The 27,957-nt window shown below is 39.3% G+C and overlaps 1 protein-coding gene across 3 annotated transcripts; it reads left to right on the plus strand.

Annotated features, from left to right (window-relative positions):
- Positions 1 to 260: 260 nt before the first annotated feature.
- LOC133881684 (SAC3 family protein B) lies at positions 261 to 27,806 on the plus strand. 3 transcript variants are annotated; one of them, XM_062320692.1, is made up of 18 exons: positions 261 to 394; positions 583 to 667; positions 763 to 931; positions 1,286 to 1,387; positions 6,424 to 6,666; positions 10,508 to 10,750; positions 11,474 to 11,575; positions 16,377 to 16,607; positions 16,709 to 16,944; positions 17,227 to 17,327; positions 17,474 to 17,689; positions 18,197 to 18,424; positions 18,497 to 18,588; positions 18,668 to 18,761; positions 23,811 to 23,903; positions 24,044 to 24,768; positions 24,853 to 24,967; positions 25,521 to 27,806. In XM_062320692.1, exons 3-18 carry the CDS (start codon positions 789 to 791, stop codon positions 27,267 to 27,269), a joined length of 4,713 nt encoding a protein of 1,570 aa, XP_062176676.1. In that variant the 5' UTR covers positions 261 to 394; positions 583 to 667; positions 763 to 788; the 3' UTR covers positions 27,270 to 27,806. The 3 variants fall into 3 exon arrangements, with proteins under 3 accessions (XP_062176676.1, XP_062176667.1, XP_062176681.1); XM_062320697.1 differs by having other exon boundaries at positions 288 to 353; positions 584 to 667; XM_062320683.1 differs by lacking the exon at positions 583 to 667 and having other exon boundaries at positions 762 to 931.
- Positions 27,807 to 27,957: the final 151 nt, after the last annotated feature.

Raw genomic sequence — 27,957 nt, forward strand, 5'->3', positions numbered from 1 at the left:
TAAATACATGTGCATAATAGAGTAGTGAGTTGTTAATTTTGAAATTAATAAAAAGTGATGATGTGATATAAAGTAAAAAAAAAAATTGTACAGAAATGTAAAAAAGTTTTATATTGTAGTGAATTTTTTTTATTTGAATAGTAATAAAAAATTATTGATGTGACATAAAAAGTGAAAAAAGTGAGAATATTTTGATGGCGATTGTAATTGAAAAATGTAAAATTAAAATTAAAAAAATGTGAACAGTCTGTTCAGTCCCGGCGTTTCCGAACAAGGCCATTAGCCCCTCAGGAGTCGGGGCCTCAGCACGACGACGACCTTCATTGGAACTCATCGTTACAATCCGGCGCCGAGTCTGTCGTTCGTGAGCTCCCCGCTATTGCAAAATCTGTGTGTTATTCCATCTCTCTCTCTCTCTCTCTCTGAATCTTGATTGTTCTTAGTGCAATAAATTTTTTTTGGATGAATTCTTAGTGCAATAAATTGTTGCTACCTTTCTGGGTTTTCTTTATATTTTCCCATCGTTGCAGAAAAGTATTGACATCTAATCAATTTTTTTTGGATGAATTTGGGTTCCGTTCAGATAGACGTTTTTTCAAAACGAACTACTAAAAAACCCTCTCTGTATTCCAGTGTCGGCATCTGGAATACTCGAGTACTCTTACAAGTATGCTTTCCTTGAAATTTTACGAATCAAAACACCGTAGTTTTGGAAGAGATATTTTCTTTAGCATGTTCTTTTTGGATACGGGAATGCAATAGGGACTGGAAGAAGAAGAAGAAGACAAATGGCTAAGGGATTTGGGAGGACTTCAGGCCCAAATCAATCTACTCGACCAGTCGCTCCTACTTTTGGCCATTCCCCTCGCCCTCCTTCCCGGTCTCCACCTACGCCGCCGTTTTCCGCTTTGGCCCCTCAGCGATCTCCCAGGTATTCTCTCTCAGAGGTAGAACTTCTCTGAGCGCCTTTTAGCTGCTAGAAAGAGTGTTAGGGCGAAGAAGTAATTAGGATGGGTTAATCTACGCCATATTACTGCTCTTTGGGCTTGATTTCTTTCTTTACTTTTATCAATTTATTTTTATTTTTTATTAGGGCTAGTTTTCAGGACATGTGAGCTACGAAACAAAACCCTAGAAGACGTGTTTCTATTATTCCATGTGGTTTTGTGGTACAAAAAATGTGAAATAGGGCATGTTATTTTATTTCTAAAAGGCGTTACCACAAACAAAAACCAGTAGTTAAGACTGAAATCAGAAAGAATTATACAGTTTCTTTTGATTGCAGTGTCCCAGGAGCTCTAGAGAGAGTGCAGTCGCCGCCTTCGGCTTTTGAGGGTGCTGGCCGTGCAGTCAGTCCTGCTTACCAAGCATCTCCTAGAGTTCTTAGGTATGCTCTTTGGACTAAATGCATATGTGTTGGAGCTATTCGTTTGTGTTACCTATTATCGATGATGCGCCTAGATATTGCTATATATGTGGCAATAATCGTAAATGTATGCTTTAGTGATGTGCCTTATGCAAAAGAAGATGAATAGGATTACATATATCCATGAGTCGTCTTTACAACTGAAGTTTGAAGATTAACAGACAAGGCCTTTGGAAATTGATAAGATGAATAATCCAAATTGGGGTTGTCAAAAGTACCAAAAGGCTGCAAGATGCCTATTCCAAATTACAATACCATTTAGAGTCAACTCCAATTCAGTACTGTTTTGCAGTATTGCTTTTTTTCTTTCCTCATTTCTTATAATTTTGTTTACTTATTTTCTTCTTGCCGTATTCAAAGTACAGTTGGGTTCTCAAGAAAATCTGGGAAAGAAAAGGAATTACTGTTTTGAAATCTTATGATATCCCATTACTTAAAATCCAAGGTTGCAAAAGGAAAAATCTCCTTATTTAAGCTAATTGCAGCTATTTGGTTCGGTTTGGTTGATTTAAACCCCCACCCCCCAAATGAGGAAAAAACCCCAATCTGAAAGATAAAATCTTTTAAAGTCACACGAAAAAAATTGGTTTCTCCGCTTTCAAATAAAATTTAGTGTGTGTAATGGACACAATACTTGGGATATCTGTTTAAGACCTATCATCCAATTTCCAACAAAACAAGAAATAAAACTATTTATTGTTATGAATTTCCTTAATACTTTCTTCATATGCATCTTTGTCGCACAAAATATTTGAATATGGGAAGATAACCTTGTTAGAAAGGTCGCGGTACATGTACAAATGCCTACACTGTCCTATGGTGTAGAAGGAAAATATTAGCACACATAGATAATTTGTGGTAAAGATCATATATTTTGCCTTAATATCTGGGATTGAATTACTGTGAGGGCTGGAAACACCTTTGTTTGGGGCAACTGGATGCATGTTAATATAACACTTGTCTTGTCATATTATGGAAGCTCACCTGCTTATTGTTATGTAGTTTACACAAATTTATGGATTTTCTTTTGATAAGGGGACCTGAAGCTGCAGAGTCACGTTCATTAGCTTTTGAAAACACCTTGCAAGTCCTCCTTATTCATCTGCTGGAGTCATTTAGTAACAATGCATGCAAAATGATGGGTTTTCTACATCATTTGAATGCCTGCTATTTAGTACTTTAGTTGTAGTTTATATTTATGTTTGTTAGAGGTGGCTCATATTCTGAATGAGGAAGTAACGCTGGTCTCTGGTATAAAGGCCAAAGCTTGATCCGAAGTCAAAAAGGTATATTTTTCTTGGGGATGAGAAAGGGGTGAAAGGAGCAAAAGGGTACAAGTTTTGGAATCCAGAGGCACAAAAGGTGGTGATCAGTAGGGACATAGTGTTCGATGAAATGTCTATGCTGAAGGCTTTCAGGGAAGACGAGAAGAAGGAATCAGAAGGAAGTGGCAACAAGAAATCAGTGGTGCAGGTAGTGCTAAAGGAGAATGAAATTTATTCAGAAAAGGAATCTAGCACCAGTAACCAGGACCATCACATCATAGCTAAAGACAAACCCAGACGCAACACAAGGCCACCAGTTAGGTATGGTTTCAAGGATTTTGTTTCTTACGCATTGGTTTCTAGTAGCAAGGATCCTTCTACATTTTGGGAAGCAATCAATTATCTTGAGAAGAGTAGATCGATGGAGGCTATGATTGAGGAAATTGAATTGTTGCACAAGAACAAAACTTGGGAGTTGGTGGAACTTCCCAAGGGAAAGAGAGCAATAGGTTGAAAATGGGCGTTCAGAAAAAAAAAGGTGTTAGAGAAGTTCAATATGGAGAATGCTAAATCAGTAAGCTCACTATTAGCGAATCACTTCAAGCTATCTGTTAGTCAATGCCCAAAGATAGAGGAAGAAATTGAAGATATGTCAAAGGTTCCATATTCTAGTGCAGTAGGATGTTCCATATGCAGGTGATTGGGACGATAGATGGTCCACTATAGGTTGTGTTTTCCCTAGCAGGAGGGTCTATTGTTGGAGATCTATGCTACAATCCTTGGTAGCAATGGCTACTATAGAAGATGAATAGATGGTAGTGGTTGAAATTGCTACAGAAGCGTTGTGGTTAAAAGGGCTAGTCGAAGAGCTTGGTATAAAGCAAGGTGGAGTTCAAATACATTGTGACAGTCAGAGTGCCATTTACTTGGCAAAGCACCATGTGTATCGTATCATGTAAGAATAGAACATAATGGTGTGAGGTTTCACAAGATAAGAGAATTGATTGTTATAGGTGAAGTGATATTTGAGAAAATCACATTTTTGAGAATGCAACTCATACATTGACAAAGCCTGTCCTTGTAGCCAAGTTCAAGCATTGCTTGGCCTTGAACAATGTTTCTTGGTGCTAGAAAAGATACTTTCCCCAACCTATTTGTTCAAGGCAGAGACATAAGAATTTGACATCTCCTAAGGGGCTGAATATTTGTCAAGGTGGAGATTATTAGAGATGGTGGCTCATATTCTCTATAAGGAAGTAACACTGGTCTCTAGTATAAAGGCCACATGGGCTGTGTGTAAGCAAAATGAGCAGAGCCCATGTGGCCCATTGTGGCTTAATTTTAGTTTGTTATGCTAAGGTCAAATAATAGGTTGGGGGTCGTGGGGGCAAAGACCCCCGCAGTATGGGAAGGGTATATTGGGAATTTTAATATATACCAGGGTAGGGTTTTGATTGGAGATGGTATATATAAGTTGTAACCCTATTCTTTTTTTGATATAGTGAAAGTAGCCGCTTGCTCCTTTGGACGTAGACATATTGCTAAACCACACAAATTCTCTGTGTTTTGTTTTCTCACTTTTTTCTTTACTTTTTCACTAAATTACAGTCTCGACAGTCCTAATAGTGTTACTGTTGCTTTATGCTGTTTGATGTCTCTATCATCCATTCCTACACCATAAATCCTCTTGACATTTCATGTAATTTATCCTAGAAAATTTTGTGCTGTATTACAAGAAGACCAAGGTTTTTGGGCAGTTGATAAGATGTACCCTTCTGAGATGAGTTGCATCCGTTAAGCAAATCATTGCCATATTCTTTAAATGTGTTTCAATTACATCCAAGGTCCCTGTCAATCCCTCAAATATCCTTTTCTGAATAATTTTTTGGCCATAAGATAGACCATATGTCTGCAAATAGAAGTATGACATTTAGCACCACCTATTACATAACATCCATTGAAATATTTGTAGTATTGTCTGCCAAGTGGTCAGCAGGTTATAAATGCCGTACCGAACTAATGTTTTAAGGACCCCTGTAATGCATTAATTCGTCAAGGTGGTTGTCCAAGTGCATATTACCGGCTTAAGCACTATGAGATGTCAACTAGTTATTGTTTGACGATCATTACCTGCCTAGAACCCGATACAAGCAGTTGTCAGACTAGCAATGCAAGGCTGGTTACTTTGGGTTGTTGTTTTACTTGTTTTGGGTCGTTCCGACATGGAAATTCTCATTTATGCTTTGCATTTCAATACAATCCCCCATTAGCTCATATAACCTTCCCCACTTGTAATACAAAATTGTATCGTCGTTTATCAGAAGGTCACAACCTGTTGTATTACAGAATTTCCTATTCATGGCTCAGTTCTCTTCCACATTCATCATGTCTCCTCCTAGTTGTCGCCAGGAAAATATCTTTCTCTAAATATTATGAAGTCCAAATTCATCAAAGGTCTTCTGCATCATTTCTTGCTTCATGACTAGCATTATAGTCAAGGTTGCCCAATCTCAAAACCCAAAAAGAACGCGATCACCTCCTTCATTGTCTTCCAATAGTGATATTGTTAGGTATTCTAGTCAAGATGTTCTAAAGTTATGTTTTCTGTACCTTAATTCAGCATTCTTTAATGTTATGTATCCACTATTTGGACTTGCTCCAGGTTTATCGTCTTAAGCTTTTCATTTTGTCACGCTAGCTTTGCCTTGGTTTTGATAGCTCCATTATTTATTTGCCATATTAGTTGGATTCTGATTTGATACCCATTATGCTTGTCAATTTCTGTGCTACAGTTTAAAGAAATTTTCTAAGGGTCTACATTATGAAGCATAGGCATTCTGTTCATATAATTCGTGGCATTCTTTTTTCTCTAGAGATTTATTGGAACACTTATTAATGGGATGTAACTGCCTATGGCCCCATGCTTCATTTTCGTCACGAAAGTGGCTACTTTTCCTTAAAACGAAATTTTATGCACGTATGCGCTTTTCCTCGCACTTTATTTTTAGTTGTTTATTCTAAAGCTAGCAAAACGGGTTGGCGTGTCGGGTTCGGGTCGGCCTGCTTGACCTGCCAACCCGTTAAGGGTCAATCCTGGCACGCCCCGTTATTTGATAAATTCAAAAAAAAAATAAAAAAAATCATCAATCTACAATATAACCTTGGCTACAATATCCAATCTCTGAGTTTGGTGATTGGCGGTAGATAAAAGAGAACACAAAAAAGAAGATGGGAAAGCTTTGTAGCGTTCAAAGCTCCAGAAAAGTTCATTTCTTTCGTGATTGTTTCAGAAGTGTGTGTGCATGCTTGAAATCATATACTCAAAATGTCAAGTCTCTTATTTGGTGATTTTTGGAGTTGCCAATTTGCCAAGTGAGAACTTTCTACTGCTGGTTTTGTAACATTAAGTTAGTGCCTTATATCATGTTTCAAACTTATGGGGCATGAGAACCCATGTTCTAGATTCAGGCTTTGTCCAAGTCCACTATAATCAGGCATCCCAATTGTTCCAAACATCTGTTTATATTTCTTTTTCTTTTTGGTTTAGAATCATTGCAAACAAGATCAGCTCTTTGTACACTTAAAATAATCATTTAAACGTGATGTGCATGGTTATGGCTTTTCATTGGTACTTCCATTGCTTAAATTTAGATTTATTTGTTGACTCCCCACCTCCTCCCCTTCCGTCCTGCCTGGTAATCTCCATTTGATGAAGTTACTTTTGTAGTGCAGGTCTGCTTCATTTTCCAATCCATTGCATAATCAGCCCAATTCGCCAGGTGCTTATGCCAACTTCCTGGCTCATCAAGACCAATCCTCAGTCTCACCTTATTTAGGTTCTTATGCTTCTGGAAGAAAATTTTCCACCGATCATGATGGTGTTCAAGTCTTGAAAAGAAACAGGTCCCCACCTTTACCACCTGGGAGTGAAGTTCTGCTGGAAGATTCACATTTTGCTCCAAATGGCCCTAGAAGGTAAATATTACAATGTTGTTAGAGTTCTATAGTCCTTACTTTTTATTATTTTCTTCCTTGGTGCAATAGTCTAACGATGATAACACTAAACAATTTGTGTGGTATATGTATGCGTTTGTAATTTTTTTTTTAATCATAGAAATTCCATTAATATCTATGTGTAGAAAACAGTTGTCCTGAGCTGATCCTGACAAAATTATGAAAGGATACACCTTAGAGAGAATCCACTTTGTGTGTGTGTGTGCGCACATACCTACTTTGGCTTTCAATAATCTTTAGGAGTTCGTCCTTTTGGTGAAGTTCAATATTAAGTGTTAGGCACTCACACGCATGTGTGTGTGCATGCTTGAAATCATAAACTCATATTGTCAAGTCTCTTATTTGGTGATTTTTGGAGTTGCCAATTTGCCAGGTGAGAACTGTCTAATTTCTATTGCTGGTTTTGTAACATTAAGTTGGTGTCTTTTACCATGTGTCAAACTTTTGGGGCATGAGAACCCATGCTCTAGATTCAGTCTTTGTCCAAGTCCACTATAGTCAGGCATCCCAATTGTTCCAAACATCTGTTTATATTTATTTTTCTTTTTGGTTTAGAATCATTGCAAACAAGATCAGCTCTTTGTAGGGAGAGGTGGAGGAAATGGATTAAATTTTGCGTTTGTACGGTAAAATTTTCCATTTTGGTAAATGGCGTCCCTTCTGGTTTCTTTCAGAGCTCGCGGGGAATAAGACAAGGTGATCCTCTTTCTCCTCTGTTGTTTGTGGTGGTTATGGAAGCGCTTAGCAGGATGTTGAATGCGTCTATGCTCCAAGGCTTGCTTTCAGGCTTTTCAGTGGGCTTCATGGGTGATGAAGCTTTAGTGGTGAATCATTTATGGTCTGTTTGGATAGAGAGAAGAAATCTTATTCTTTTCAGGTTTTTTTTTTCAAAACCCAAGAACCCGCATTCAACCGGCCAAAAACCCGAATTTCATTACTTAAGAGAGTCAGAAATCTTGCCCATGCTGCAGTACGATTGGAAAACCAATGTTCAGTTCTCGACTTCCCCCGTCGTAAATGCTACGAAAATCAAACATCATTTACGTCAAGTTTTCACCTTTTCCCACCTGCTGCATCAGAGGTAAAGATGCCACAGGGATATACACGGTGTAAAACTTGTACACCATATTCTAGTTTCACTTAATTTGAGCCTTTGGATGCGTAAACTGTAGACTATTTTTCATCTGATCCGTCCAATGGATTCAAACATCGTCCATGTGCCCACACTCTATAACTCTCTATTTCAAAATTATTAAAAATTAAATAAATATACTTATTTTTTTAAAAAAATTAAAATTAAAATTTTTTTTTTTTAAAAAAAGAAAAGAACAAAGCAAGGGGAGGCCCAGCCACTCCCAGCCTATGGGGGTGGCGCGCGGCCACCCTAGTGGCCTATAGGGGTGCGCGCCACCCCCAGAGGTGGTCAGGGGGTGGCCGCGCGCCACCCCGGACGGCCATTGGGGGTGGCCCAGCCACCCCTTGCTTTTTTCCTTTTCTTTTTTGTTTTTTTTTTTTTTTTTTTTTTAATTTTAATTTTTTTTAAAAAAATATGTATATTTATTTATTTTTGAATAAATTTATTTTTTATTAGAATTTACTTTTCAAACGGCCTTTACATCAAATGCTCTCCTTTTTCCACCTACTGCGTCAGACATCATTGTTTCCATATTTTTTTAATTTTATAATTAATTTAAATTAAGTATGAAATTTTCCTTTTAAAAGTCATTTTTTAATTATTATATATATTTCAATCATAATTCCACACTACTTTTCATAACACCAATCATTATACACAACTTTTCATACCTCCAATCATTTCTAATCATTTTCTACCATTAAAAAAAATACTTTTCAATCTCAAAAATTCAACACCCAAACACAATTTCAAAAAAAACTCTAAACTCTATTTGCCTAGAAATTCGTAAAAAGAATAAGAATTCAATTATGATTCTAAAAATTCAATACCCAAACACACCATTACTGTTTGCGGATGATACCTTAATTTTTTGTGGAGCACAGGCCGAGCATGTTCGAAATTTGAGGTGTACCTTCTTATGTTTCGAAGCGGTGTCAGGGTTGAGGATCAATTTAGGCAAATCCGAATTGGTCCCTATTGGCGAGGTGGAAGATGTAGAGTCTTTGGCTCATATTCTGGGTTGTAGAATTGGGTCTCTGTTGATGACTTATTTGGGTATGCCGTTGGGGGCGTCGTTCAAATCTATTTCTATTTGGAATGGGGTTATTGAGAAGGTGGAACGAAGGTTGGCTAGTTGGAAGAAACTTTATTTGTCCAAGGGTGGTAGAGTGATTTTGATTCACAGTACTCTCTCTAGCATTCCTACTTATTATTTATCTCTGTTCCCTATTCCTGTGAGTGTAGCTAAGAAACTGGAGCGGCTTCAAAGGGAGTTTCTGTGGAGTGGTTTGGGTGATGAGACTAAATTTCATTTAGTCAATTGGCATCGAGTCTGTACTTCAATTAAGGCTGGTGGACTGGGTGTTCGTAATGTTATTAATTTTAATCAAGCTTTATTGGGGAAGTGGATTTGGAGGTTCTCTCAAGAGCGCGATGCTTTGTGGAGATCGGTAATTGAGGTGAAGTATGGCAGTGTGAGGGGAGGTTGGTGTTCTTTATCGGTTACGGGGCCTTATGGTGTCAGTGTTTGGAAGTTTATTCGACGGGGGTGGGATAGTGTTGCCAAGTTTTTGCGTTTTGAGGTGGGTGATGGGTCTCATATTCGCTTATGGCATGATCTTTGGTGTGGGGACAAGCCTCTCAAGCTCTGTTTTCCAGCTTTGTATTCTATTGCGCGTTTTCCTGATGCTTGGGTGGTGGATAATTTGTCTGTGGTAGGAGGCGTGGTTCATTGGAATGTTCTCTTTACGCGCTATGCTCAGGATTGAGAGGTGGAGATGGTGATGTCCTTCTTTGATCAGTTATACTCTACTCGGGTTCGGCATGGGGAGGTTGATAGGGTGGTGTGGAATCTTTCCAGGAGGGGGAATTTTGAAGTGAAGACTTTCTACAAAGCTTTAGTTTGTCACGAGGCGGCCTCTTTTCCTTGGAAGGGTATATGTCGTGTTAAAGCTCCGAAGCGGGTGGCGTTCTTTGTTTGGACATCGGCTTTAGGAAAGATCTTAACTCATGACAATTTACGTAGGCGTGGTATTGTGGTGGTAGAGTGGTGTGTTATGTGTAAAAAGCATGGGGAGTCCGTTGATCACCTTCTTCTTCATTGTGATGTGGCACGGGTTGTTTAGAGTTTTTTTTATAGCTTGGTCGGGGTGGAGTGGGTTATGCCTAGTAGTGTCGTGGATTTATTGAGTGGTTGGGGCACTTTGCTGGGTCGTGGTCCTGTTTTCTGTATTTGAAAGCAGGTTCCTTTATGTGTTTTGTGGGGCTTGTGGCGTGAGAAAAATTCTAGGCTTTTTGAGGATGTGGAGGTTTCAGTTGGGGCTCTTTGTAGAAAGGTGCTTAATATGTTATATCTTTGGGTGTCGGTGCATATCCCGGGTAGTTTGTTGTTCGCTGACTTTTTACTTTCTTGTTCTTTCATTTCCTTTGTTTAGGAGCACTTTTGTATACTTCCTGTGTATTCTGCGCTTTTTAATGAATTCTTACTTATAAAAAAAAAAGATCAGCTCTTTGTACACTTAAAATAATCATTTAAACGTGACGTGCATGGTTGTGGCTTTTCATTGGTACTTCCATTGCTTAATTTAGATTTATTTGTTGATTCCCCACCTCCACTTCTGTCCTGTCTGGCAATCTCCACTTGATCAAGCTACTTTTGTAGTGCAGGCCTACTTCATTTTCCAATCCTTTGCATAATCAGCTCAATTCGCCAGGCGCTTATGCCAACTTCCTTGCTCATCAAGACCAATCCTCAGTCTCACCTTATTTAGGCTCTAATGCTTCTGGAAGAAAATTTTCAACTGATCATGATGGTGTTCAAGTCTTGAAAAGAAACAGGTCCCCACCTTTATCACCTGGGAGTGAAGTTCTACCGGAAGATTCACATTTTGCTCCGAACGGCCCTAGAAGGTAAATATTACATAAATATTGTGAGAGTTCTATAGTCCTTATTTTTTATTTGTGGTTTATTATAACTTTCTTCCTTGGTGCAATAGTCTAATGATGATTACTCTAAAAAATTTGTGTAGGAAGTATATGTATGCATTTGTAACATTCTTTTACCAAATAAATTCCACTAATATCAATGTGAAGGAAAAATTGTCCTGAGTTGATCTTGACAAAATTATGAAAGAGGATGTGTTTGAACAATCCCCCATTTTGGAAAGTCAGAGACCACTTAGACCTCTGTTCCAACCTAAAAGAATGCATTAAATTTTGAACCCTGGAGGATGACATGTGGCAATACGTTTCAGGGGGAGAAAAGAACTGAAACTGGAAAATGAACAATCACATGTTTTTTTTTTTGATAAGTGAAAATGAACAATCACATGTTACGATAAACTGAAACTGGAAAATCAGCAATTGCATTCTGATTAAAGAAAGAACTCAAATCTTTGCCAGAAAATTATATGAGATACAAAACAAAACCCTAGAGGACATGTTTCTATTCAAGATGGCTTCATGGTATTGATTGGAAGAGAAGAGGACAAAAACTATGAAATAGAGCATGCTTTTGATTTCTAAAGTCAATAATTAAGACTCATGGCTCACCAGTATGGTTATGAATTGAAGCTCATTTTTCTATCGTGTAGTGGATCAGAGAATAGTTACTCATTTTCTTTTTGATGACAGGGGACCAGGAGCTTTAGAGAGAAGGCTCTCACCGCCTTTGGCTTTTGAGAGCACCAGCCCTGCAGTCACTCCTGTTTACCAAAAGTCTCCTGGAGTTCATAGGTACATGTTTTGAACTTAGTGCATACGTTGGAATTATTCATCTCTGTTTCTATTATTAATACGCATAGAAATAACTACATCCGCGGTAAAATCGTAAACGTACAATATGCCTTCAGCAAAAGAAAATAAAGGGGATTAGATATATCCATAGTCTGTCTAGACTACTGAATTTTGAAGACAAAGATACCAAGGCCTTTGAAAATTGATAAGATGGACAATCCAAAATGGGGTCATCAAAAGTACCAAAAGGCTGCCAGTGCCAGATTCTTAATCCAAGTCACAATACCATTTAGAGTCTTTCAATGTAGCTTTTTTTTTTTTTTTTTTTCCCACTCGACTGCTATAATTCTGTAGCTGATTTTCATCTTTCTATTTCCAAGTTACTGTTGGCTTCTTGAGAAAATTTGGGAAAGGAAAGAGTTAATGTTTTGAAATTTTATTATATCCCATTATTTGTAATCCAAAATTGAAAATGGAAAACTTGCTTTTTTTTAAGCTAAAAATTTTGTCAAATAACAGAGGGACAAAATTTTGGTTCTCCTTTGTCAACTAATATTAAGTACCTATTATGGAGAAAACACTTCATGAACATGGGTGTGTAAGGAATATCCGTTTAAGACCTATTCCAATTTCCTACAAAACAAGAGATCAAAAAATACATTCGTAATAAACCTTAAAACTTTCTTCATATGTATCTTTAGTTGGACAAGATATTAGAATATGGTAAGATAACCTTGTTGGCAGTGGCGAAGCCATGATTTTTCACTTGGGGGGCCGAATTAATAAAATAGTATTTTATATATATATATATATATATTTTTTTTAATCAATAAATTATTTTATCTTATGCAACCGATATAAATTCTTCTTACTGTAACTTGACAGAGGTTTGTACACAAGTTAAGTGAAAAAATACGAACTTACTTAAATGTCAGAAGTTTTTCTTTGACAGACAACTAAACAAGTAATTGATTCTCTATTTTGTTTTGCCTAAACAAATAAGAAATGAATGTAACCGAAAAAATAATAGGAAAAACAACGAACCCATTGCATCAATAATCAACATAATGCACTTCTAAAAAAACAATCAACTTCATATTGTTCACAAGGAAAAAAAAATCAACATGAACAGGACTTGACATTTGCTTTCACTTAATCACGTCCCTACACCAAACAATAAAGCTCTTAGGTAGCCAAATAATTTATCCAGTTTTGTGTTGTTTGTCAATGTGGGTGTGGCCTGTGTGGGTTTGGAGGGAAATGGTGTTCATGGATAGCTCATTGTATTTCCTCGGTGCGGTTCTCTATTTTGGTGAATGGCTCTTCCACATGTTTTTTTAGCAGCTCTCGTGGCTTGAGGCAAGGGGACCCTTCGTCTCCTTTGCTATTTGTCGTAGTGATGAAGGCGTTGGGTAGGACGATTTTAGCTGCAGCGAGTGGAGCTTTGTTGTTAGGGTTCTCTGTGGGGATAGGGCCTGATATCTCCCACGTTCTGTTTGTTGATGATACCTTACTTTTTTGTGGGGCCGACCCAAACCATCTTCACAATTTAAGGAGTTTATTCTTATTATTTGAAGTTGTGTCGGGTTTGAAGACGAACTTAGCCAAGTTGGAATTTGTTCTTGAGGCATATGTTAATAATGTGGTTGGTTTGGTGGGAATTTTGGGTTGTGGGGTTGCGTCTCTACCCTTGAAGTATCTTGGTCTTCCTTTTGGGGCTTCTTATAAGGCCAAGCATATATGAGACAATGTAATTGAGAAGATAAAACGTCGGCGGGCTAGTTGAAAAATGATGTACTTGTCTAAGGGTGGTAAGATTACCCTTATCATGAGCACCATATCCAACTCACCTACGTACTTGATGTCCCTTTTTACCCTCCCTGCGAGTGTTGCAAATTGTATTGAGAAGCTCCCATTTGATTTCTTGTAGGGGGGCTAGGTGATGAATTCAAATATCACTTGTTGAGATGGTCCAAGGTTTGTACTCCGATATCTGAGGGAGGGTTGAGGATTAGGAACTTGTTGAATTTCAATCATGCTCTCTTAGGTAAATTGCTTTGGCGCTATGGACTTGAGAGAGAGGCTTGGTGGAGAGTGGTGGTGAATTCTAAATATGAAAGTGCTTAGGAAGGGTGGTGTTCTAGAGAGCCCATTGGGGCATATGAGGTGGGTTTATGAAAGAATATTAGGAGGGGTTGGGTCAAGTTTTGTAGTCATACTAATTTTTTTTTTTTAAAAAAAAGTTTTGTAGTCATACTAGATTTGAGGTGGGAGGTGGTTCCAAGGTTAGATTCTCGCATGATCTTTGTTGTGGGGATACGACCCTTAAGGAAGCATTTCCTGTTTTATTTGGTATTGCTCGTATAAAGGATACTTCTATAGGCGACTCTTGTGGAATTTTTGGGAGGTGCCATTAAGTGGAACGTGAGCTTTACTAGAACGGCACATGATTGGGAGGTGGAAGCCTCTGCCTCATTTTTCATGGTGTTGCATTTAGCGAAAGTGAGACGGGTAGGGGAGGACAAGCTGTGGTTGGTCCCTTGCAAAAAGGGTTTGTTTGGTGTTAAATCTTTCTACAGAGTCATGGGTTGTCATGATTGTGTCTGTTTCCCATGGAAAAGTGTTTGGCAAACTAAGGTTCCGTTGATGGTGGCCTTTTGTTTGGTCGGCGACTATGGGAAAGATTCTTATTATGAATAATCTCTGGAAGCGGCATGTCATTGTGATAGATTAGTGTTGCTTATGTAAAAGGAATGGGGAGTTCATGAACCATCTTTTGCTTCATTGTGAGGTTGCCTGTGCCATTTGGAATGTTTTCTTTAGTTGATTTGGGTTGTCTTAGGTCATGCCTATACGAGTTGTTGATTTGCATGCTTGTTAGTGGGCTGTTGGCAACACTCGAGGTGCTGTTGTTTGGAAGATTGTGCTTTCGTGCCTTTTGTGGTATTTATGGAGGGAAATTAGTGGTAGAAGTTTTGAGGACCGTTGGAGGACTTTGGAGGAGATAAAGTCTCTATTTTTCAACACATTGTATCTTTAGACATTTGCTTTTGTTCTACTTTTGGTGATTAGTTATTATGACTTTTTTGTTCTTTTTGCTCGTCCTAGTTAGTAGTTTCTCCTGTATACTTCCTATATACCTGGGACGCCTTATGCTTCTAATGATATTTCGATTACTTATAAAAAAAAATATATATATATTGCCCTATAGTATAGAAGGAAAATTGTAGCACACTTAAACAATTGACTGCAAAGAACATATAGTTTGTCTTAATATTTTGGATTGTGCTTATCAAAAAAAAAAAATATTTTGGATTGTGCTACTTTGAGGGCTGGACTCTCCTCTCTTCGCGAAAACTGCATGCATGTTTATATTATATTCTTATTTCTGTAGTTCAGAAAAACCAGTGGATTTTCTTTTGATAAGGGGACTCTGCTTCAAATCCCCTAGTTTTTTAAAGCACCCATAATAGGTTACAATTCATGCAAACTGTTAGGTTTTCTAGATCATTTGATACTTTTTGCTAACATATATCCTTTTTGAAAGCTTGATATTGTGTTTAAGTTGTAATGTATGTGTATATATGTAAATAATATGAAATTGTTGCTTTATGCTTTGTTATGTTAGTGGTGAACACAAACAAACTATTAGCCATTCCTACCCCATAAATCCTCTTGGGATTTCACGTAATGCATGCAATATTTTTTATTGATTACAAGAAGACCAAGGATTTTGGCAGTTGATAAGATGGCCACTTAAATGAGATACATCCATTAAGCAAACAGCTGCCATATTATTTATATATTTATGTGTTGCAATTACATCCAAAGTCAACTCCATTCCCTCAAATATCTGTTTCTCCTACTTTTTCTACCATGACATGGACCATATGTCTGCAAAAAATAGAAGGCATGCCATTTAGAACTGCCTATTATATCACACCCTGTCAAAGTTTATAGTATTTTCTGCCAAGTAGTTAGCAGTTATAATTGTTGGACCAAACTAGTGGTGATCAGATTTCCCGAAACCCAACCGACCTGACTGGAGATCAACTGACACTGGTCTGTTTCTAGCGATCAGTGGATTAATGTCAGTTTCCGGATTTTAGAAACTGATGCCATCAATTTGAGTGTGGGTGATGGGTGTTGGGGCTCCGACCAATACCAACCGGATCGACACCTAATTATAAATACCCTTCCTTCTCTTCTCTTTTCCCTCACCTAGACCAAGCCTCCCTCTCTGGCCCTAATCTTAACGCAAACTCAGACCATCCTTCTGCTCTGCACTGACCCTCACCTTGGTTTAGTTAGAGAGGTTGGTGTAGGATCTGGAAAGTACTAATGAGAGAGAGCTATTTTACAGTTGGAACTTGAAGCAAAGTTTTGAAGAAAGTAGTGGGATAGTGATAGGAAAGAAACAATAGAGGCCTAACGGAGGTCAGAAGTCTGTTAGCATTTTCTTGATGAAAGGACAATTTCTTGATGTAACATTGGAAAATTGACCAAGTAAGCTATTCTTGTAAAATGGTGTTTACAGAGAATTTTGTTTCGGAATATGCAGAGTTGAGAGTGGACACAAACATAAATGCACTCAGAGATATTTATTCTCTTCTTATCATCATTTTTGTAGTGAATAAATTCTAGTTCCCCCTTCCCATTGCCTCAAAACCTGCTAAGAAAAGAGAAAAAAAAAAAGTAAAGAACTTGACATCTAAGTGGCTGGTTGCATGATTTCTTAACAAGTTAAAAGAAAATAAAATTTAAAAAACTTTACATCTAAGTGGCTTGTTGCATGTTTCAGGCCTTCAATATCTCCTCCTATGATGGCTACTAGGTCAAATTTTGTTTCTAAGACTGATTCTCAAATTCCTCAAAAGTTTTCAACATCTGCAATCAATCCTGTTTCTGGAGTTGTAGCAACCAAGTACACCAGCCCCCCAGCTCTGAAAAGAATGAGGTCGCCTTCTTTACTTCCTAGTGATCAACTCTTTCCAGAAAAGTCCTATTCCACCGAAGATGGTATTACTGAACGGTAAAATATTAGGAGCATTGATTCCATTTATTGCCCATATTAGTCATGCTTTAATATAAAACATTAGATTATCGTTTCTAATCTTCCCATGTAATTTACAGAGAAATCCAAGCCAAGGCAAAACGATTGGCCCGTTTCAAGGTTGAATTAAGTGAAAATGTGCAACGCGGTCCTGATTTTACAGACCAAAAAGTTTCTGCAACTAGAAGTGAGCAGTCTATTGGGAACCACCCCCCAGAATTGCCGAGGGATTTCACCAATGCCCATGTTTTATCTGATTATGATGGCTCTGAACCATCTAGTATTATTACTGGGTTATGTCCAGATATGTGTCCTGGTATGTCTCTCAACTTCTTGATATATGAGCAAAGTTGTAACTCTGTGGGATTCAATTGCAATAATTTTGTGGGTTTGGATTTCCTTTTAATTGTTTGGGAAAGAACTAAGATTTTTGAGAAATTGTGTATGTATAGGATTTTCTTTGCATCGTTGATGACCAATACTTTTAAATTTGAGCTGTGTTGGATTTTCTAGTAACTCAAAGTGAGTACTAGGCCTGTGTTATGAGTATCTGTGAAATTTCAATTTTTAACATTTAATAACTTGCTTTATTTTTCAGAGTCAGAAAGGGCAGAACGTGAGAGAAAAGGGGATCTAGACCCACATGAACGAGTAGATGGCGATAGAAACCAAACCGCCAAATTCCTTGCTGTGAAGAAGGTAGTCCTTGTATCATCTTGGAGTTTTCATATCACTTATCAAAAAAATCATCTTGGGAGTTTTCATATCAGGCAAGTTATTTGTTTTTGGAAATTACTTTAGGCCATACATCAGTGATGAGATGTTCTTGTACTATTGTTACACAGTATACTAGGACAGCTGAGAGGGAGGCGAGTTTGATACGTCCCATGCCAGTCCTGCAGAAGACAATTGAATATCTGCTCAATTTGCTAGATCTGCCTTATGATGACCGGTTTCTTGGCATATATAACTTCTTGTGGGATAGGATGAGAGCAATCCGGATGGACCTGAGGATGCAACACATTTTCAACCAAGGGGCTATTGTTATGCTGGAGCAGATGGTATAATTCTCAATGCCACAATACGGCATCTTTTTTCTAACTTTATAGTATGCAAATGCTCTTTGCTTCATATTTTAATTTTTGGTAAATGCTTTTTTAATACCTTTAGAATATCAGATTTACTTTTTGGTCCAGAAAAGAACATTGTGGGGTACTTGTAAGACATGCAAGCATGTGGGCTGACCTCTGTAAAATAGAATCCACTGCATTGATGCCTAATTGACTTAGTAGTGATTCTTCCTCCTGGTGATACATTTACTGTGCATTCTAAATATATAAAGTTATTGGTGACTGTACATATTTATGTATATATAAAGTCAGAAGCACCCAGTATCCTCATGTAATATACAGTTGTTAATTCCATGAGTTGGGAACATCTTTGAATAATGAAAAGGCAAATCATTTTATTGTACTTTGTTTTGTTGGTGGATATGTACTTGTTTCTTGACAAACAAGCTTCATCTTCATTTTAAAGACTAATCAGTTAGCTTATTGCTGTGGATTCAGATAAGACTTCACATAATTGTAATGCATGAATTATGTGAACACACAAAAGGAGAGGGCTTTTCTGAGGGATTTGATGCACACCTCAACATTGAACAGATGAATAAAACATCAGTTGAGTTGTTCCAAATCTATGATGATCACAGAAAGAAAGGAATAAATGTGCCAACGGAAAGAGAGTTCCGGGGCTATTATGCACTTCTCAAATTGGACAAGCATCCTGGATATAAAGTAAGTCATCTGCAGAATTGAATTGATGATACAGGTTTTATTTTATCTGTCAAAATAAGCTATTCCTCCTAGGTTGAAGCTGCAGAGCTCTCACTTGATCTTGCAAAGATGACTCCAGAAATAAGACAGACTCCAGAAGTGCTATTTGCCCGTGATGTAGCAAGGTTGGCACTTCCCATCAATTTTTTTTCGAGGTTACAGTATTGATCTTGATTTAATAGTTTATTTGGTTTGTTCTTCCAGGTCTTGCAGAACAGGTAACTTTATTGCCTTCTTTCGGCTTGCAAGGAGAGCGAGCTACCTTCAAGCATGCCTAATGCATGCCCACTTCTCAAAGGTCTGAGTAACAGTTGCTTCTGATTTAGTGCTTATAGTAGTGAATCGCAGAATCAATTTCAGAATCTTTGGCCAATGTAGCATGTATAAACAATGTATTTAGTTGCTAATGAAGAAACTAGTGGACTATGTAACACATGCATGTGCTTCTGCATGTTGCTTTGGATGGAAGCTAGGCATCGTAGTTAAAATGGAGTTCCTTTCTTCATCATCTAAGCTACAATATATACAAATTATTTTATATATATATATAGACATGTTTTTTTTTCTTAACTATGTATTTCCAATACTTTATTTTCACAAGTTGGTATGTTGCAGTTAAAATATAAGTCTAACCTTGAATATAACCGATTTTTTCATTATCAAAAAACAGATTGGTTATATTCTAGGGTAGACTTATATTTTAACTGCAATATACCGCCTTATGAGAATAAAGTATCTATGCTTGAATATATACGGTGCGACTATGATATATTAATGGGAAGCGTGAAAAAGTCATGAACCTCACGGGGTAGCACCCTTGGGTAAGGACCACACCTCATGAATATAAGTCTAATGCATGCTTAATTCTCAAAGGCCTGAGTAACTGTTGCTTCTGGTTTAATGCTTATAGTAGTGGATTGCAAATCAATTTCAGAATTTTTTGCCTGCGTAGCATGTGTAACAATGCGTTTATTTGCTAATGAAGAAACTAGTGGACTATGTAACACATGCATATGCTACTGGCATATTGCTTTAGATTTTAGGCATTTTATTTACATTAGAGTTCCTTTGTTCATCATCTAAGCTACAACATATACGAATTAATTTCATATATATCTTAGTTAAGGTTGACGTGTTTTAAAATGATTTATTGTTGATAACCTTCCCCGCTCTCTTTTTCTTCCCCATGCTAGTGGTGGCGCGTGTAGGCGCGTCACGCTATTTCTAGCTTCTGGCTTGTTCGTGTTGGGTGCGACAGAAGGGTTCTTCTCTTCGATTGGTGCTGGTTTTTGGCTGGTGGTGCTGAGGGGTTGGTTTGTGGGTTTGGCTCCATGGGGCATTGTCCTGTAATCTTTTTGGATCGGCTTAGATGGAGCGTTGCTTTATCGTGGAAGCAAAATGCTTCTCTTTTTCGACGAAGGCAGAAGAGCTTGAGCTCCGTTTGGAAGAGAGGAGGAAGGCGTTTTGTGGGTTCATTGTTTTGGGTGTCCAGGGCTCAGCGTGGTTGTTGGCCACGGTCGAGAAGGCTTTGAAGGATCCAGGTTTGGATTTCGTCAAGTACTTCCGGGAGGATACAAAAGCTCTGATGGTTCGAGGGAATGGAAACAAGGTCGGTCGCTTCCTAGAGGTGGTAGCCTACGCTGAGGGTGGTCGGAAAGGGGCTGTTTGGCTCCCTGAAGGCCGTGGTGGGTGGGGTTGGTCTCGGGTGGTGGGATGTCTTCTTCGGAGGGGACTCAAAAGAAGGGGGGGGGGGGGGGGGGGTGGGGCAGTTGAGCAAAGCTCTGGATTTTCTGGGAGCCACAGATGGGTCTCCGACGGGTGTTAAGATGGGAAAGGGAACAGGTACTTCGTCGTTCCCGGAGGTGGTGCGCTCGGGAGCTACCGCCTCTGTCTTGGGTTGCCGGTCTCTGGTGCTGAATTCGGGTTGGTGTGATTTGGAGAAGAAGCCGCCACCAGTGGGTTGCTCTGCCATGGAGAAGCAAGCGATTGGTCCCTTGGGTAAGGACCGTTGTGTTGATGAGTGTCTCAGCTCCAGAGATTGCGTCTGTTGTTCGGCTTGCGTGTCTGGAGTAGCCGATGTTGAGGGTGACTCTTCACTGCAAAGGGATAGCGTGTCTGGAGTGTTCGGGCAGATTCTAGAGATCCTTGGGCGCCTTTCCAAGGCTTTAATTTGGGCTTGTGGGTCTTCGCATAGAATGGGCTTGAAGTCCTTTGTTGGGCTTAAAAGAAGGTTGGGTTTTGTGGCGGGACGGATGCTTAAGAGGTGCAAGTATGCTTTCAGGTTGGGGCTAAGGTGATTAAGCCCATTGTGAGGGTTGCTGAATCGGGTCCTGAGTCGGTTTCGAGGCGGGTCTCGGGTCCGGGCTCGAGTCCAAGTCTAGGTTTGGTTCAGCTTTCTTCCCCCCGGAGGCGTCGTCTTCGGCAGCCATCTCCGTTGAGCGGCCTTTGGCGGCCATCTCCGTTGAGCGGCCTTTGGCGGTGGTTCCAGGTCCAGTCGTTCAGTGCTCTCTCATCCCGGAGGCTTTGTCTCCAGCGCTTTCTATTGAGCAGCCTTCAGCGGCAGTTCCTGTAGGTCCTGTCCAGTCGCTCTCTGCTCCGTTCTCTTTTTCGGCGTCTTCTGGGTGGGCCTCTTCTTCCCCGGTGTTTTCTGTGCTTGTTTCTCCGGTGTCTCCTGCGCAAGGTTCCTTTTCTGTTCCGACGGAGGAGGTCTTTCAGTCCCCGGGTTCTTTGAAGGGCTCAAACCTTGCAGAGTTTGGCGGGGCTCTTCCCTTCTCGTCGGCTGCTCCTCCGGCTCTGGCTCCGGCTGGGCTGTTAGTGAGTTTGGATTTTTCCAGTAGCTCGTGTGGTTCAGGGCCTTCCGTCTCTGCTGCTGCTCCTCCTCTCTCAGGGCCTTCTAAGTTGGGGGTGAAGATTCGTTCTTCCTCCCCCTTGCTGCAAATTCAACATTTTCAGCATTATATCAGGAGGGCTAGGGAGTTTAGGGTTGGTCACTTAGTGGAATGGAATGATGAATTATTATCGGACTCTCTGGAAGCATCGAAGTTGTCTGCTAGCCATGTTGTCAATAAGGTGTTGTTGGCAGAGCCTCTTGCGGTTAAGGTTGCAAAGCCTCCAGTGAAGCAGGGCATTCTTAAGAAGGGGTTTCTCAACCCTCGCCTGATTGTTTCAGCCCCTTCCGCTTCGCCTCCGGAGGTCATCAATGTCAAGGTGGTAGGACCTTCCTCCCCTCCGAGTGGTTGCATCATTCCATTTTCTGTGGAAGGAATTGGATTCTCCCAATCCAAGAATTGGCCTGTCGGTTTTGATCATAACGGGGAGATTGTGGTTTGGGAGGAGGAAGATGATTTTGGGGATGGTTTGCCATTGGATTGGGCGTTAGATGGGGATTTTGCGTTGGATGGGGACTTTGGGGAGGATGCCATGGAAGAAGAATTTTAGCGGGATAAGATGATTGCGTGCCAGAAGTCCAAAGGAAAGAGAGAGCTCCTGAATCTGCATAGCTCCATCAGTTATGGCGACGATTTTGTTCCTTTTAGGCGTAGGAAAGGCAAGGCTCACGTTACGTAGGCCTTGGCGGGTTGTGGGTTGTTTTTTCCATTATATTTTGGGTTTGCTTTGTAGTTCGGCCTCAGTCGGCTTGGATTTGGGTGTCTCTTGTGGTTTCGGTCGGCTTCAGTAGGCTTGGTCTTTGGGTGCCTCTGAGTTTTGGTTGTAGTGGGTGTTTTTTTTTTTGTTTTTTTTTGGGCGTTTCGGGTTTTGTGGGTGTTGTTGGGGCATTCTGCTATTTTGGGGCGTGTTCTTGGGTTTTGGGTTTGTTAGTGCTTCTCGTATACTGCCTGTGTACTGGGGCGCCTTACGCTTTTTAATAAAATTGCTTTTTACTTATCAAAAAAAAAAAGGTTGACGTTTTTTTTTTTTTTTTTTTTTTTTTTTCCCTTAATTATGTAGATACTTTATTTCATGAGGCGGTAGTTAAAAGTACAAGTCTATTCTTGAATATAACCAATTTGATTGTGCGTATATTAATGGGAAGCAAGACAGTCATGAACATCAAGGAGTAGCACCTTCGGATGAGGGTCACACCTCATGAAGTGGAGACTGCTTGTAACAACCCAGGAGAAATGCTAGCCACATCTGTACTATCACTTCAAAAAGACTAATTAAGTTGTTATTGAAGCTCTCTATAATCAATTATACAGCTCACCTTGTAAGGAATTAGTGTGGGACTTAGCACTCATAAGCTCATTTATAATCTACCTACTCAATGTCTGAATTTGTGAATTTTTGTTCTTTTAGCATGTAAGGGAAACTTTTTTTGTATACATCATGTGTACTAGGGTTGTGCTCCTTTGCCCTTATCAATGAAATGAATTATTTGTATAAAAAAAAAAAAATCCACCTACTCAATGTAGGCTATCCACCCTCCCAATGTAGGATTAGCTTTTCGAGGTGTCACATTCTCTCACTCCAATCCCTGACGTCTTTATCAGGGACCCCACCATGCAATGCCTCAATGACACATGGTGTTATTAGGTTTCTCTGATACTATTTGTAATGACTAGAGAAAGCATTAGCTACATCAGTGTTGTCACTTCAAAAGAACTAGTTAAGTTGCAATTGCTCTCTAGAATCATTTATAAAGCCCAGTCTCATCTAGTAGGGAGCCAATGTGAAACTTAACACCTATAGCTTTATTGCCCACCTACCCAATGTGGGTTATCTACCCACCCAATGTGGGACTAACATGGGGCCACTTGCTTATGCTGAAAAAAGGGGGGGAAAATGTCGGGAGCTACAACAGAAATAGTGTGAAAAAATTAATTAACACTCTTCACGCATGTGATATGACCAATTTTGTGTGTTCTCCTTGAAGAAATATAGTATTTGCATAGCTTATTGTCTGATTGGTTTGAGTTAATCATAAATACTATCATACTTAAGAAAAAATTTCTTTTGTTTGGTTAATGGGGTACTGCTATCGGATGTTTTATGACTTTATTGCAGCAAAAGCAACCCACATTTTTGAGAGAACGCATTTTGATGTTGTATTGTCAAATTTTCCAGTAGTTGCTTGCAAAAATATATGTACAATGGACTAAGAAGTTTTCTAGCTGTGTGTTGATCACAATTCATCATCTATATTTTTGGACCTTCTCCATTCCCTTTGCAGATGGCAAAGTGAATTTGATTTCTAAAAATAGCAGTTGATTACTTGGAGTGGTTTACTTTCTGTGTTGCTCTTTTCAGTAGCTACATATACATATGTAATTGCATGTGCAAAAACATTTGTGAATGGAGATATACACGCTTAATGTTAACGTTGTCTTGTTGATGTTATTTTTACCAGTTACGGACCCAGGCACTCGCTTCTCTACACTCAGGTCTACAGCTTAACCAAGGTATCCCTGTCGCCCATGTTGCCATGTGGCTTGGAATGGAGGTACTTTTCTTGGCTTGATGTGGGTTAAATTCTATTGAATTTGCATCTTTTTTGTTTCTTTTATTATTAGATTATTGTTTTATGGAGGGGTCTTGCAGTTTCAAACTTGTCTTAAATTTATGCTTTGGTGATGAAATTAGGAAGAGGACATAGAAAGCCTTTTACAGTATCATGGGTTCTCAATAAAGATGTTTGAAGAGCCCTATATGATGAAAGAAGGCCCTTTTTTCAATCGTGATAAAGACTATCCTACAAAATGTTCTGTACTTGTTCATTTGAAGAAGTCAAGGAGTATAATGGAGGATGTTTCCCCGTTAACTCCCGCTGAAGCTGTATCCATCCCATCTGTTGAAAGTGTGAGTTATATCAATACAAGTAATGAAGAAATGGCTGATCGTGAAGCTTTTTCATCCGCAATAAATCGCCCACAACAGCAGCCAATTGTCATTTCACCAACAGTTGGCAAACAGAGTGAAAATGACCATCAGGCAGCTGGTGCCTCTACCTCACCCCAGGGTTTCTTGTCCCACTGTTCCCCTAAACCGCAGCTCGATAAAGTTGGAATTGTATGGAAGCCAAATTATGATGATCCCTCCAGAAAAACTCTTGAGAGAAACAACGTGCATTTTCAAATGGAAGAAATGCCAATTCCACTTCAGATTATGTCAAAAACAACTCTGCAAGAGAGATCTTCAGATGGTATATATGATTATCCGGTGGAAAAATCTGCATCCCCACGTGTGCTTATTAATAGCTTGGAAGATGCAGGACCTTCAGATACTCGTGAAGAAAACAAAATCAGCGAAGTTATGCCTCATGATCACGATAAAGAAGCTGCTGAGGCAAAACTGAAGTTGATCTTAAGGTTTTCTAGCTTCGTCTACTGTCTTGGTTGTATATTGAGGTTGTTCTCCCATCATATGCCTTACTCTATCATTTCTTGTGTCAGGTTATGGAAGCGGTGTTGTACAAAACGAAGGGAATATCGTGAACAAAGGCAGGTAGCAGCAAATGCTGCATTAGATTCCTTGTCATTGGGGCCACCAATTCAACAGAAAAAGGATGTAAGTTTTGGAATTTTTAAAATTTATGTACCCATTTTATCTTGGTACCAGATTTTATTCCTCTTCATGCTTTATTTCAAAGAAGCACTTGAAGAATAAAATTCCATTGAAATTTTTCTTAGTGCATCACCTTTTGGGTTCCAGTTTCTTGTTCCCAGTCATGTTCAACGAAATAGATAAAATGTTGCATTGAGTTGTCGATACCTTCCCATGTTCGCAATTTACTATACCAAATTAGCTGATAATTAAAAAATGAAAAAAAAAAAACACTATCAACCTGTTCCTTTTCTCCACTTTCTTTTCATCTTGGTTTATGCTTACTGAATTAAGTATACTGCAGCTTGTACTTCTGCTTGATTTACCTAACAATGAGTTTGCATCTTACACAAATGAGATCAGTATACTGCACAAGTTATATTATTGTTACATATAAAAAGAATAAGTTAAATACATTACTTTTGAAACATATACTTTATTTACTGGGTTAAGACTTTTGTCGATGATTTTTTTCGCCCTTATTTTGTTTAACCTGTTCATTTCTTCTTTTATGTAGCAACCAAGCAATTCTGGCGAGTTTGACATTGATCACGTTATTGGGGAGAGATATAAGAAGCATGTAGAATCATGGTCAAGACTTAATGTTTCAGATGTTATAGCTGGTATTCTGAGCAGAAGAAATCCAGAAGCTGAATGCCTGTGCTGGAAACTTATTGTATGTTCTCAGATGAACAACCTGGAAGGAGTGAAATTGGGGCAGAGGAGCCAAGTTGCTTGTTTGCATGCAGCGTGGTTGCTTTCAAAGCTCATGCCTTCCAGCAAAAATGAGAGTAATGATGATCTGATAATTTCTTCTCCTGGCCTGTCAATGTGGAGGAAATGGGTTCCTAACCAGTATGGTGCGTATCATACCTGCTGCTTGTCTATAGTCAAGGATGCTGAGTTTGATAATCTAGGTGAGACGGTCTCTGGTGCAAGTGCGGTTTTGTTTCTTGTATCTGAAAACATCCCATGGAAGCATCAGAAATTCCAGCTCCTGAATCTTCTCATGTCAATACCTTCTGGTTCTTGCTTGCCCCTTCTGATCTTAAGCTGCTCAGACAAGGAAGAGACTCCAGAGTCCTTCTCTATTATGGTAAATGAATTGGGCCTTCATGATATTGACAAGTCACGGATAAGTAGCTTTCAGGTTGTTCCCCTCATTGTGAACCACCAGATGGAACAGTCAGATGGATTTTTCAGTGACGAGCAATTGAGGGAGGGGCTAAAGTGGCTGGCAAGCGAATCACCGCGGCAACCTGTCCTCCATAATGTGAAAACACGTGAACTGGTTCTTTCTCACTTGAATTCTTCATTAGAGGTGCTTGAGAGGAAGAATGATTATGAAGTAGGTCCGAATGACTGTATCTCTGCCTTCAATGAAGCCTTGGATTGGTCTCTGGGAAACATTGCTGCTACTGCCAATGCCAATCCTGCTGGCTGGCCTTGTCCTGAGATTGCTTTGCTGGACGAGTCTAGCGATGAACATAAAGTGATGAAGTGGCACTTGCCGACCACCGGATGGAACTCTCTGGAAAAGATTGAACCACTGATGTGTGCACTGAGGGACTCTAAACTTCCAGCTTTTACCGATGATATATCCTGGTTGGGCAGAGGCTCTTATATGGGCAAGGAGATTAAGAACCATAAATTAGAACTTGAAAATTGCTTGGTCAGATACCTGACACAAGCAAGTAAGATGATGAGATTTGCTGAGGCAATGAAAGAGGCATGCTTAACGCTACAACAGGGTGCTAGCCTTGAGCTCCGTAACACATGTTACTGTCTTGTTCCAAGGTGGACAATGATTTTTCGACGAATTCTCCATTGGCGGTTAACAAATTTATCCAGTGGGGTCTTCTCCAAGGCATATATTTTGGAGTGTCATATTGCTCCTCCAATTTCGGGAGATACTGACATGTTGGGGCTTGAAGGGAGTTTAAGTTCACCTTATTATATGGATCATCCATCACTAGATGAAGTAATTGAAGTTGTTTACAGCAGCTCCCTTTTATTGGGTGGGGTTCAGTCACGGCCAGATGCTTTTGAACCTCTTTCAGAAAGAGTCCTACATGGTCAACAAGTGCACGAAGCCGCAGGACCCGACGGTGACTTGGCCGTCACCACTGACGTGGCAGACAATACTGGTACTGAAATAGTGGTGGCTGGTGTAACGACCAAGGAAATGGATACTTTAAATAAGTTGTTGGGACAGTGTAATATGATGCAGAACAGAGTAGACGAGAAACTGTCTATATATTTTTGAGTCGCTGATTGTTGTGTTGTATTAGTTTTTTTGTAGTATGTTTTACAACAGGATACGGGCGGGCACAGAGACGAAAGAGAGAGAGGAGAGGGCCTCGAAGTAGGCAAGAAAATTGTATGGCTGTGATTAATTCCAGTCAAGTTGACAAAGTGTCCTGTCCTTGCAGAGAGAGAGACCTGGGGTGAAATCGTGCCTAAGGTATGGGGGCTTTGAAGAGAAAGGACCGGAGTTGTGTCTTGTTGGGTAGCCCGTAGGGTCTTTTTGTTTGTTTTTTCAAAGATGAGGAGAGAAAAAGGAAACAAAGGCTTAATGGGCACTCAATAGGGCAGTACACATGCTCTCCAACACCTTTTCTCTAGAAGAGAATGGGAGGGCATTGGTCTCTCTCTCCTTTTGTTTTGTCCTAGCCTAAGGGGATGTTGTCAGGATGAGTGGGTCCAACTTTAATTTTGCCTACTCATCCTTTGCAAATATTGAGCTATTCTGTATCTTTTTACAATTTTGGCTTAGAAACGGTTTTAGCTGATGATTATTACATCAGTCTAGTGGAATGAGCACGTGGTATATAATATTATTCCTTAAAAGAATTATTGAGTTTTTGGTTTTAGCTGTCATTTTGAATATATATATATATATATATATATATATATTTTTTTTTTGTAATTTGGCTCATTTTAAAAAGATTATC

The sequence above is a fragment of the Alnus glutinosa genome, chromosome 1 (assembly GCF_958979055.1).
Source record: "Alnus glutinosa chromosome 1, dhAlnGlut1.1, whole genome shotgun sequence".
Taxonomy (NCBI): domain Eukaryota; kingdom Viridiplantae; phylum Streptophyta; class Magnoliopsida; order Fagales; family Betulaceae; genus Alnus; species Alnus glutinosa.

Coding starts and splice junctions, on each gene's coding strand:
- LOC133881684 (XM_062320692.1), top strand. CDS start 789: ATGGCTAAGGGATTTGGGAGGACTTCAGGCCCAAATCAATCTACTCGA. Junction 932..1,285: donor GCCCCTCAGCGATCTCCCAG/GTATTCTCTCTC, acceptor TTTTGATTGCAG/TGTCCCAGGAGCTCTAGAGA. Junction 11,576..16,376: donor AAGTCTCCTGGAGTTCATAG/GTACATGTTTTG, acceptor TGCATGTTTCAG/GCCTTCAATATCTCCTCCTA.